The 12,733-nt window shown below is 45.4% G+C and overlaps 1 protein-coding gene across 4 annotated transcripts in view; it reads left to right on the top strand.

The window, feature by feature from the left end:
- KRAS (KRAS proto-oncogene, GTPase) overlaps window positions 1-12,733 on the top strand; it is a 55,805-nt gene that overhangs the window by 33,478 nt on the left and 9,594 nt on the right. For all 4 annotated transcript variants that reach the window (XM_061638367.1, XM_061638364.1, XM_061638366.1 and 1 more), the window contains one exon: window positions 5,772-5,931. In XM_061638367.1, coding sequence (XP_061494351.1) covers window positions 5,772-5,931 — 160 coding nt within the window. The remainder of the gene's footprint in view (window positions 1-5,771; window positions 5,932-12,733) is intronic.

Genomic DNA, 12,733 nt, shown 5'->3' on the forward strand with positions numbered 1-12,733 from the left:
CAGCGGATCAAACACAGAAGTGTAATATACTATCAAGAAAATGCGACTCGGGATGAACACCTCTTAGAAACCTGTTTGAAGGTGCGTAATGGTGGAGCCATTGGCATGTTGTTTCATATCTTAATGCACTATAACTCAGTATGGTTAGAACAAACCATAGTTTCCCAGGTTGCAATATAATAAACTGTGGTTAGTTTGAAAGTGACAGCAGAAGTTTCAGTCTCTCAGCTCATCTCGTGTGTGAAGGAGGAGAAGGAATGGGGGGAGCGTGTGAGTCCAAGACTTGTTCTCATAATGACAAACAATGGTTTGTCATCACATCAGAAAAAAGGCCAAATATTCTGGACCCATGAGGAGCCATCACCTGCACAAGTGGTATCTGTATCTTTAAAAGTTGTGCAGAGGAAAGGGAGAATTACACCATGTGGTTTTTCCCATTACAGGGTTGCAAGAACACCTGCACTGGGCTGACTTTCTCTTCTCCTAAAGATACAGGATCAGTCTCAGGCCCTGAACCTGGCAACCCTGGTTCCCACACCTGGCGTGGACAATATACAGCTAGATAAAGCAAAACCGGACTCCACATAAGTCAGCCTTCTATGTTCCTATGAGTATAAAAAAAAAATGCATTCCCCAGACCTGTATTCTTACTGTGTTTCTTAATCCCCTAATTCTGCCTAATACACAGATTGGCTCTGACGAAATGCTTTCTAGCCCTCCCTTGCCAGCCAGCAGCTGCCTTAAATGCATGTTAATTTAGAAGGGTGTTGAGACTAGGAACTGACTACAGTTGTGATTTGCGTCACATAAAAAATCACCAAGCCTTTGAAGACTTGCCATGTGATTGCAGCAAACCCCTCTTTATCTGTTCAAGTTAAAAGCAGCCTTTTGAGTTATTTTTATCTGGGCTCCAGAGCCGACGGATCACGGGATTCGTGTGCTGATGAAAGCCATACAAAGCGATAATGGGCCAGCAAGGCAGTTGTGGTTGTGTAACTGCCTCCCCTCCTCACGTGTTTTTCATCCAATTACCCAGCCGCTGCCCAAGGAAGATTGCAGGCTAAGGTCTGTCAGGTTGGTGGCATCCGCTGGATGTGCTAAATTGTTGCATGATGTCATAGCCCAAGATGGAAGGGTTGCCAGACTGAATAGCCTTTATTTATTTATTTTTATTTATTTATGTATTTCATTTTTAAACCGCCCATAGCGAATAGCTCTCTGGGCGGTGAACAAAACAAGATTAAAATACAATATTACAATAAAATTACAATAAAATCAGCAACAAGTTAAACGGAAAAAAAAAAAATTAAATGAAACACATTGAACATTGAACAGCGGAGACCTTCAGGCTGTTTTGGAGTAGCTGTTTTTGTCAGTATGGTCAACTTGTTGGTTGCTCTCTCTCTACTGTTTAGTTAAAATGCAGTTCTGCAAACTGGAACTACTTGACTCTGTGGGTTCTAGGCTCTTTCTATGGGAGAACCACCAATTAAGGTGTATCTGCGTGTAGATGAAGAAAAATCCACATGATACAATCCATCCATGCAAAGAGCCAGTGTGGTATAGTGCACTGTTCTTCAACAGGCGGTGCCCATCTATTACAGACTGGCTGAGGTTGATGGGAGTTATAGCCCAAAACATGTGGAGAGCACCAGGTTGATGAAGGCTGAACTGTTATTACTGGCTGCTAAAGGCATTTGATGGGAGGTGGCTCTTGCCTTTGTACTCTTTTTGTGGGTGTCCTAGAAGCATGTGTGTGGACTTTGGTGTTCTAGACCACTGTTCCTCAGCCTTTGGTCCACAAATGTTGTTGGGCTATAGCTCCCATCATCTCCAGGCAATTTAGCCAATAGCCAAGGATGATGGGGGTTGTAATCCAACAACATCTGGGGATCCAAGGTTGAAGAAGAGTAGTGTAGTGGTTAGGGTGTTGCACTAAGTAGGACCTGGGAGACCAGACTTCAAATCCCCCACTCAGCCATGAAGCTTATTGGGTACCTTGGACTAGTCACAGGCTTTCAGCCTAACCTACCTCACAGGTTTGTTGTGACTATGAAATGGGAAGAGGGAAAACCATGTACTGGCACCTTGAACTTTGTGGAGGGAAGAGTAAGATAAGAATGTAATGACAGATAAATAAATATGTAAGTAAATGATGATGTTGCTCTCGTGCCTAGCCACACATACCTGTTGGGTATTCAGGCCACAAGTGGCAAGCACTGCAATTTTGTTCCTAGGTGTTTGGGCAAACCTGAGTTCAGTTTGTGGCATGGATACCCCACAGGAGCCAAAGAGAGCCCATCCCACTCGCTGCTTCCCACTGCCCTGCCCACAAGTTGCAGTTGTAAGTGATGCGCTCTGTCGCAGCCATGCTCTTTATCTCGACCGGGTGTCATGACCGTGGGACCGGATGCCCCTGCTTCAGGGGATGAGATTGAGGGATCTGAGTCCGAAGGGGAACTGCATGAAGGGCCACACGCAGAAGCATGATATCTGCAACATGAACCTGTGGTACCAGTTGCACCGGCTCAAGGATGTTGCCTTTTCACTTGAAAGACCCCATCACTGAAGCCTCCGACTCTCTATTCCGTCGGAGTAAAAGACGGCTAGAACAGGCTGGAGTCGAAGTAAAAAAACTGCTAGAAGAGGCACCTTCCAGTAAGGTGGAGCTTCTGATCAAGACAGAACTGTTGCTCCTGAGGCTGGCTGTCGCTGAAGCAACATCAGAGCTCCGTTTTCTGATAGCGCCGCCTGAGCGCTGCACAAGGCCAGGCCTTGGATGAGGTCAGCACTTGCATCATAACAGCGGGGGCATTCCACTTTGCATAGGGTGATTCAGCAGCCTGTTCATCTGCATGTATCTTGAGCCGTGCATGTGGAGGTCCCTGTTGGCAGAAGGTGGAGCACAGCGCAGCAAAGCTGAGAGGGCCAGTGGCTCTTCTTGGCTCCCCTGGAGAGCTGCTTCACCATTTGCTCTCTACCCTGCTGAAGGAGCGGCATTGCACCTTAAAAGCACTTTTTCCCACCCCAAACTCGCTCACAATTTCTGGACCTTCCTTGCCTGGCCCCTTGGAGGCAATTCTTTGTTGATGCTAGCAAGCACCTATGGCAAACGTTTATCAGCCTCCCAGTCGAAGGGTATTCTGTGAATAGCAACATGGGGAGGGGCCAAACATCCGTGGGAGAGCACATGCTTTGTATGCGGAAGGTCCCAGCTTCAGTCCCTTGCCTCTGAGATCAGGCAGGAGGTGATGGGGAAAGACCCTGGAGAGCTGCTGCCAGTCAGAGTAGACAATGCTGGGCTAGAGGAGCAAATACTCTCACCTGGTATAAGGCAGAAAGCCAGCTTCTCATGTGATTTCTCTCCCCACCCCGCTCCGTGGGAGTTTATCTTGCAGCCATTGCCAGCGTGGTGTTGGCTCCAGCCACCGAGACATGGCAACCAGGATATCTTAAGGACTGCCTGATCCCTGCTTTCCCGGCCCGAGCACTGAAATCTTGGGGGGGGGGCAGTCTCTGTTAGTGGACCTCCGTGGCACAGATGCATGGCTTGTAACTATTGGGAGCCATGCATTCAGGGTTGTGGGCCCAAGCCTGTGGAACTCCCCCCCCCCCCGGCTGAGATCAGACATTGTCCTCTGGCGGCACCTTGCTAGGACAAGCTGCCTCTTTCAGGGAAGCTTATGAACGGATGAAGCTACATGATACAGAGTCCCTCTAGGGAGGGGTAGGGAAGAGAGCCTTTTCCAGCCCAAGGGTTGCATTCCCTTCTGGGCAACCTTCAGGGGCAGCGTTGCTCAAGGTGGGCGTGACCCGAGGCAAAAGTGGGTGGAGCAAGGAATGTGAATGTTACCTTAGTACTGTAGGCTACTTTCTACACACATCCTTCTCTATCCTCCACCTGGGCAAGCAAAAACCATTGTGTTCACGGGCGCATCCTAGCCGGATGAAAACACGGAAAGTGTGAGGGGGCGTGGTCTGGGGAGAGTGCTGAGGGCCAGCTAGAGAGGCTTGGAGGGCTGCATTTGGCCCCCGGGCCTAAGGTGCCCCATCCCTACTCTTCATCTAACTCGAGGCTCACTCCTGTGACTGGCAACAGAGGCTCTCCAAGCAGATAAGATAGTAAAACTGTTCCTGGGCTGTGCCTAGAGATGTGAAGGCCCAGAAAAAAACTGGAAAAATTTTGGGGGGAAATTCCCCCCCCCTGTTTTTTTCCAAAGCCTTTGTTGGGGGGTTTTCTGGAAAACTGGAAAAAATGAAGAAAAAATGGATTATGGAATGTTTTATTTTAGCATGATGAATACAATGTTTCATTGAAGCTTGGTCCCCCCCCCCTTTTTTCTCAGTTCTTTTTATGGGAATGGATGCTTTATGTCTGCTTGACATTGTGGAAGACTAGCGGAGACATAAATAATTTTCTTTGTTATTGACTTTGATGGTTTCTTCTGTTTTTTAAAAAAATGTTTTTTGCCTGCTCATAAACTGGCAAAACGAAAGAGGTTCCTTACAGTTCAGGTGTTCCTTACAATTCAGGATCTTGTAGATCCATTTGTTACAAAAAAAGTAAAAATTTCAGAAAATAAATTCAATTTGTAATAATTGTTGGAATAAAATGTACTTTTAATATACCAAATGCGATAATTTTATGCCAACCCAACTTGTACATAATTACATTTGATGTTCCTGAAGTACCAAAGTGACTTTCAATCTGTAAAAGAAATGCTAATATTGCATTTTTTCAATTTGTCTGAAAATTTCCATTTTTTTCTGAAGAAACCAGAAAAAAAAAAGTTTTTTTCCATGGCTTCAAAATTTCTGGAAATTTTACATCTCTAGTTGTGCCACTTCGCTTGGGTGATGCGAGTGTCTTGCAGCAATGCTACTCAACGTCCTTTGTAACTGGAGATACCAGAAACTGAACCTGGGACTCTTTCTGCATGCACAAACAATGCGCTGTGCTGCTAAGCGGTGGTCTGCTGTTGCATGTCTTCTCATTGTGAGCCCTTATATCCCAGCTTGATCACTAAGGAATGCTGGAGGAATGCTGATTACTGTCCCCTATGTAAATGAGGCTACTCTGTATATATGAGAAATTTAGCATTAGTGCAGCCATTCCAGGGCTGTCGAATGCCTTCCCAATGGAAATCTGCCAAGCACCCTCACTTCTTGCAGTTTTAAACATCTTTTGAAGACTTGACAGACCTGTTTGGTTCCTTATGAAGTGTTAAGCTTTTATATTTTTCTTACGTTTACTGCGATTTTACATTTGCTGTATACCTCTTGCATGTTTTCTGTACAAGTTAGTGGTGCATAAATAACTGTATAAATAAAATAAATCAATGAACTCTGGAGTTTATTTTATTTATTACATTTAGATCTCACCTTTCCTCCCAAGGAGCTCAAGGTGGTGTATAATCATGGTTCTCCCACCCAATTTTGTCCTCATAAGATCCCTGGGAGGTAGGCTAGGTTAAGAGACAGTGACAGGCGCAAGCTCACCCAATGAGCTTCATGGCTGAGTTGGGGATTTGAACCCTGGTTTCCCAGGTCCCAGTCCGACATGCCAACCACTACACCACACTGGCTTTCTAGAATGCAGATTAAAACCTTCACAGTAGATGAAACAGATGAATTTAAAGGGCATCTCTCTTCATTTTGTTTTTTAAAATCTCTTAGTTTCCCCTCCTTCAAGGTGTAACTGCACCAATGCCACAAATTTTCTCTTGCACTAAAGTGGCCTCTCACTCCTCTCTTCTTCTTTTTTTCCCCAGGGAACAAATAAAAAGAGTGAAAGATTCTGAAGATGTCCCCATGGTGCTAGTAGGGAACAAATGCGACTTGCCTTCGAGAACTGTAGACACAAAACAAGCTCAGGACTTATCTAGAAGTTATGGAATTCCTTTCATCGAAACCTCTGCAAAAACGAGACAGGTAACATTATGTGTAAGAATAACCAATGAGGTGCAGGACACAGTTTTCTGCTTGAATTGCTGGTGTTAGATCTCTTGCAAATCGCAAGTTCTTGGCAGATCTTGCGTCTCTCTCAGTATGGTCATTCTCCAAGATAGCTGAGATGCAACTGAGTGCAAGAAGGTGGACAGAGTCAAAGTTCCATTTTATTTGGCTCTTGAGAGCCAGTCTGTATATCTGAGATGTCAAAAGACCTTGTGCAATGACATTACTGCCTAAAGCTGGACTACCCAAAAGCTGAGATTTTTTATTTATTAAATTTATACCTCCCCTTCCACCAAAGAAGCCCAGTGAGGCAAACATATCTAAACTGAAGCAATACAATTAAAACTTCTAATTTTTTTAAAAAAACAACCTTCTAAAAATACTGTAAAAGCTCCTAAAGGCAATCACTCTCAAAACTAATCATCACAGGGTGGCCAGGGACAGGTATTTCAGCCATCAATTGCCTGAGTAAGCAGGAATTTATCCTGTGCATATGCATGTAGAAGATAGTTTCATGGTAAGATCAAAGGTCCCATTATTTTAAACTTCTCCTAAAAGTTAATGAAAGAGGCCAAGATGGCAATGGTAGCAGGAGTGGGGAGTGTCCAGTCTGCATGCCTAATCTGCCCCACCAGTCCTTTTAGTCTAGCCTCTAGCACTCTCCCTAACTCATGCCCTCTCCCCTTTCCATTGCACAGCGAGCTGGCCATGCAGGCAAAGATGTCTTCCTGCATGGAGAATTTGCTTTGTTTCCTTGCTGTGTACTGAGAAAGGGGATCCCCTTACTAAACATGCAGCGAAGAAGCCAAATGAAAAAGGAGTGGGCATGTGGCTCCCATCATTTTCCCCTGAGGGAATTTGGTCCTTGGGGAAACAATAAGATTTTCTGCTCCTGTTATGTAATTTTTCATGGACTATACCACTTTTAGTGGGAGGCTGCACAGTTGAATGCTTCCATCATATTAAAATAAAATAAATCTAGCAACATGGATGAGACTAGATGTTGAGAGGAAAGCTTAGGTTTCTCCTTGGCATTCTGCTTTTCTATATGTAGTGATCCCCCCCCAAGTGGGGGAGTAGATAGACATCTGACACTCCCAACATATTAAGTAAAACAGTATAGGCCCAATTTTATCACCTTGTTTGTTGCAAGTGTTCCTCAGCCTTGGGTCCTCAGATGCTGTTTGGCTGTAATTCCCATAATCCCTAGCCATTTTAGCTAGGTCAAGGGTGATGGGAGGTGGGTCTCCAGATGTGGCTGGACTACAAGGTTGAAGAAGTCTGTAAACCTCATAGCCATTTCTCCAGGTCTATTTTAAATGTTAAGTAAACTGTGGGTAAAACACTTATCTGAGTATTCCATGCGGCTCCCATCTTTTAAAAAAAAATGTCTGGGACGTTACATTGCGGAAAGGTGAACTTCACAAATTCCTCATGGGAAATTGAGGCAGAAACACCCCTGTGCCTGGATCTCAGATGTACACACCTGGCTCTCGGCTCTGAGAACAAATTTTGGGGCAGGTTATATATGCACACAATCTAACCCACAAGCACATATCCTTTTTACAGCAAGTTGCAGAACGGCACTTCTTGGTTCCATTCTGTAGTCTTTTCTGTTCAAATCCAGAAAGGCATTGGGTTCAGAGGTCTGACTCGGCAACCCTGGCGAGTCTTTAAAACGCTGAAGTAATGGTCTGATGTGAATTCATAGGAACATCTGGTATATTCCAAGAGGCAGGCTGTCACAGCAGCAGCTTTGCTTGAGTTATTTTTTAGTAATTTTCATAACAGCAAGAGTTTTCTGAAGATTTCTCCCCAGCTGCACAGACAGTGGACTGAATTGAAAAGTAAGTTTCCAGATCAACATGGTCTCTGAACAAACACAAGAGCATGCTGAGTAATACTGGAATTGCAAACAGCCTATGTGGGATCTCTTAATGTTAGCTATTCATAAGATATTGAAGGTAAAAATGGAAATCGGGGCGAGACAAGTATAGCAAAGGCTGCTTTTGGTTACCGTTTTAAATTGTTTTCACTTTCTCGACTCGGTAACTACCAGACCTTGATACAGAAATCCCTTTCATTTTTCTTCTTATATTCCTTTTCACTGAAAACAAATAATCAAAAACTGTTATTCAACAGCTATTTATAGGGAATGTGTCCAAGGCTGTGCTTACACACTGCACAAAGACAGAGTTTGGTCTCACTAAATACAGAATTGGAAGTGTGAGAAGCAGCAGCATCTATTCCTCATGGTTTTAGGGAAAGGCTTGAAAAGAAAACCAACGTGCGGTGTTTTTACTTAACGAAGCGGGGGCTTCTGTGCCCCATAGCGCAATAGCATGTTAGTGATCCAGAGAAGCCCATGGCTAGATTCATGCACATAGTGAGCTACTCTTTCCCGCCCCGCCCTTCTTGCCAACTTGGAATTCTAGAAACAGCATGCAGTGTGGCCCTTGAGATGCTGCTGTTTGGGGATGCAAGAGAGAAACTCTGCAAATGCCCATGTTAAACAGAGAGACAGAAAAAAGGAAAGAAGGCCAGGTTTGCAATATTTGGTCTGGCTTCTGTCAGAATTTGCAATATGCTTACACAAACGTCCTGCCCGCAAGAGTTTTCTTACTTGCTTTAGTGGGAGGAGACAGAGGAATGGGTGGGGGAATCTCACTTGCTCAGGAGCTGCAAATGCACAATGTACCATGCATGAAGCTCTGCCTGGGGAGGATGTGCGTCCTTTACTCCTTGAGTGCTTACTCCTCTTCCTTTGCCATCCTTACCCCGAGCTCTGATCAATAAAACTCAGATTTACGAAGGGGACATAAAAAACAAATTATAGTGCTATCAGTGTACACAGCACTCTGGTGAAAGCGAGAGGGCTGGTCCCTGCCCCAAGGAGTTTACAATCTAAAAATTTACACGTACACTTCCATACTTTGCATGACTTGCTCTGAGTTTTTCAGTAATGTTTGCAGTGCAGAAAACAGCCCTGAATATATTTCGTAGGATTATGGTACTAGCCTCGATGTATGTGGTGCATCCTGCCTCCTCCATCGTCGTGGTGGGAGTTGGCTTAAAGCTTGCTCACAAAATTTCACTTGATTTTGCTCTATATCTGAATCATCTTGCTTTATTCTGTAAAAGTGTGTGATTTCCACTCCCCACCCTGCTTTATCCTGTTCAGTGTTTCATTTCGTTCAGGTCTTTTTAAAGAGCTACACCAAAAGATTTAATCCCTTGTCTTCAAATAAGAGTTTGCTAGCCCAGCTGAAAGGGTGATGTTGCTTGCTGTTTGTGACTAGTGCAATAAGAGAAATCTCCAGGGCTAATGTTAGCACCTGGCATCCTTGGACAACTACCAGGGCCCTGGTAGGGCCCACCGACATGGAATCCTGTCCAGCCCTTTCTGCTTCTGCGGCAGATAGGAAGCAACTGTGAGCTACCATTTAAAATTTTCCACATGCCCCTAAGGTCACATCTGTGCCATGCATTTCTAGCACATTGCTTCCCCCATGGAATCCTAGGAACTGTAGTTTGTTAAGGCAAATTACAGTTCCTATGATTCTTTGGGGGAAGCCATGACTGTTAAAGTGGTTTAAAAGTGCTTTAAATGGATGGTGCGGAGGATGATTCTGCTCAAATGTAGTGGGACCTATGTGAAACTATTTCCTGCGCCCATTGAATATATATTCTCATATCTTGAATTTGCGGTGCTTTTAGTGGTAAGGGGCAGACTAACTACTACTGGGTCAGAGTAGAAGTCCATAGAACCTAGTATCCTGTCTCCAGCAGAGGCTAGATCCTGATATCTTGGAGACCATTTGCCTGTCAACTCTCCTACTTTGTAGCATTTAGAAATTCTCTCCAGCAGACAATTGCATGTGTTAGGAAGGCTGCCAAAAGCATGTTGACAATGTTATTCCTGCATTTGTCTTACCCATTGTTTAAAAACCCAGCCATCTCAGTAATGCTGTTGGCTATAATAGATGGCCAGTTCGCTTACACCTAATGCTCCTGATTGCTTTACTATGTTAAGCAATAAAATGCAGGCAGTCAGATTCCACACTCCCCCTGGCCCCTCACCTTTAGGGGCATGAATTCTTCCTCCTCCTCCTCTCCCCCCACAGTTGAGGATCTCATTGTCACCAGTGTCAACCTCACTTATGACTAATTGGGGTTCCCTCTTCATATGGGTTTGAAACCAAGAGGGGAAACATAGTTATCCTTAACACTGGCTCGTGTCTGTGTTCATGCCATGCTTTAATTGGAGCTGAAAGCCAGCAGGCAAAACTTTGGGGTACAAAATGAAGAAGTAACTGGTGGCCATGAAATATGTGCCCTGGCCCTCATGATGACGGCAAAGTTTGCCACTAGTTGGAAGCATTGTGTTATTCATCTTTGATGTTCAGCACATAACTTGACTAAAACTTGTATTCCCATTCATGTTTCTAGTTCTTTGTAGAGTCAGTGGTAGGGAGTCTTTTTCAGACCAAGGGCCACCTTCCTGTTCCAGGCCACCTTCAAGAGGCCATATGACAGTGGTGGGCAGGGCCAGAGGCAAAAGTGAGTGGCGCAATTAATGTAAATGTTATCTTTGTTATAGTAGGCTAGTTTCTACACCCACTCACCTCCCTCTCTATCCTCCATCCTGGCAAGCAAGAGGCATTATCAGCAGCCCCAGCTTTCAAGGAGCTGTCCAATGTGCAGCTAAAACCCGGAGTGGATTCCACTGTCCCACTGACATGGAGCCACTAGCCGCCGTTAATTATCAGAGTTCATGGATGCATTCCAGCAAGGCAAAAACAATGAGGGTGCAAAGCAGGGCTGGTGGAGAGTGTGGCTTAGGAGAGTCCTGAGGGTTTGGTCCCGAGAGCCAAACAGAGAGGCCTAGAGGGCCACATGCAGCTACTGGGATTCTTACGGAATTGCTGTTGCGCGTATTGAGAGGAGAATGTCTAAACCCCAACCTAGGAATGTTTTCCAGATTTGGAATCGGCAAAGAACCAGCACATTTACCTTACCAAGTTGCCATATACAGTAGGGCCCTGCTTTACAGCGCTTCACTTTACAGCGGTTGTGAATTGTAGAAAGGCCCCCCTTTACAGCGCTTCTTCCGCTTTTACGGCATTTTTTTGCACCGGGTGCCATTTTGGTCAATGTAAGTCAATGGGATCCGCTTTACAATAGTTTTCACTTTACAGCGGGGGTCCGGAACGTAACCTGCCGTATGAGTGGGGCCCTACTGTACCGAGACAGACCACTGGTATGTTAGCCCAAGGATGGGAACTTTTTCCAGCCCAAGGGCCACATTCCATGTTGGGCAACCTTCTGGGGAGGAAACATATGGCTGTGGTGGGCGGAGCCAGAGGCAAAAGGTGGGTGGAGCAATGGATGCCATTCTTACCTTTTTGAGAGGCTGTTTCCTGTGTAAGAGGCTACATCCCAGCCATGCAAACGTCAGAGCAGAGCTTGGAAAAGTTACTTTTTTTGAACTACAGCTTCCATCAGCCCAACCCAGTGGCTATGCCGGCTGGGGCTGATGGGAGTTGTAGTTCAAAAAAAGTAACTTTTCCAAGCTCTGCATCAGAGGTGTACACACTCCCTCCCACCCAGCAAGCAAGAGGCATTATCACAGTCCCAGCCAGGCCAAAAGCACTTGAGGAGGGTGTGAAGCAGTGGCGGAGCATCTGCAGTGCTTGCAGAAGGCCCAAAGTCAAATCTCCAGGGCCTCCCAGTAATGCTGGGAGAGAACCCTGTCTGAAATCCTGGAGAATCCCTGTCGGGCAGTGCAGTGATGGACCAACAGTCGGACACAGTATAAGGCGGCTTCCTGTGTTCCTGTGACAAAAGCTGGCACCTTTTCCTTTTGCAGCAGGGATAGGGATGTGGCCCTCTGGAGCTTATTAGACTCAAACTCCCATCAGCCCTGGTTTAGAGGAAGCCCGTGAGGTGCTCAATAGTCCTCCATTTCTGGTCTCCAGAAAGTTGTTGCTCAGCTTTCGGGAAGCTTGTGTACGTGTGTGTCTGTGTGCATTTAAAAACTTATGCTGCATTGCTGTGCTGCCCTATAGCAACATAGCTACTTCTGCAGTTCCTGTCAAATCTTCCGCAAAGACAGGCAAGCTTTTGACAGCTTCCTTGAAAATGGTGGGTGGCTCTTTAAAAGCCTTTCCCAAGCCTTCCTGCTGCTGTATCTTGTGAACTGCTTTGACCAGAACGGGCTCTTCTCTAGGTCATCTTTGCCTTTTCTTGGTGATGGTGCTGATTAATGGTATCTCTCTCCGTCCCTTTGCATTGCTGAAACAAAATCACAATTCTTGTTCCTGGTGATTGGGATGGAGGCAGTGGGCCCTTTTGCCTTGAAATGATTCCCGTGGGGCCCTGATTGAGATGGGTTGAGGGGTACACAGTCAATGGGAATCGTTCCCCCCATTTTTTCATTGTTGGTTCGGATAGGAGACATTCCCAGGTATTGCGCCCCTTTGGGAAGTGAACGAAGTAGCATCTCGAATAATCACGGCAATCAAATCAGTGCAAGCAGATGGGCGCGCTTCTGGCATGGCGATGTTTGTGGAAATCTTCTTGTGCCCTTTTTTTTTTTTTTTTGGCAAAATGGGAATATGACTATTTAGCTTAGTGCCTTTCAAATGTTTTTCCAAGGAGCCCTGAGGGTTGTTTTTTTTCTGTCTGACATGGTAGACAAGCTTCCCTGAAAGATAGTGTGCCCGTTGGTACTGGTATTTTCCCTTCAATGAGCAGCCACAGGGGAGCGTTGAATTTT

This window comes from Rhineura floridana, chromosome 8 (genome assembly GCF_030035675.1).
Source record: "Rhineura floridana isolate rRhiFlo1 chromosome 8, rRhiFlo1.hap2, whole genome shotgun sequence".
In the NCBI taxonomy this organism is placed as follows: Eukaryota; Metazoa; Chordata; class Lepidosauria; order Squamata; family Rhineuridae; genus Rhineura; species Rhineura floridana.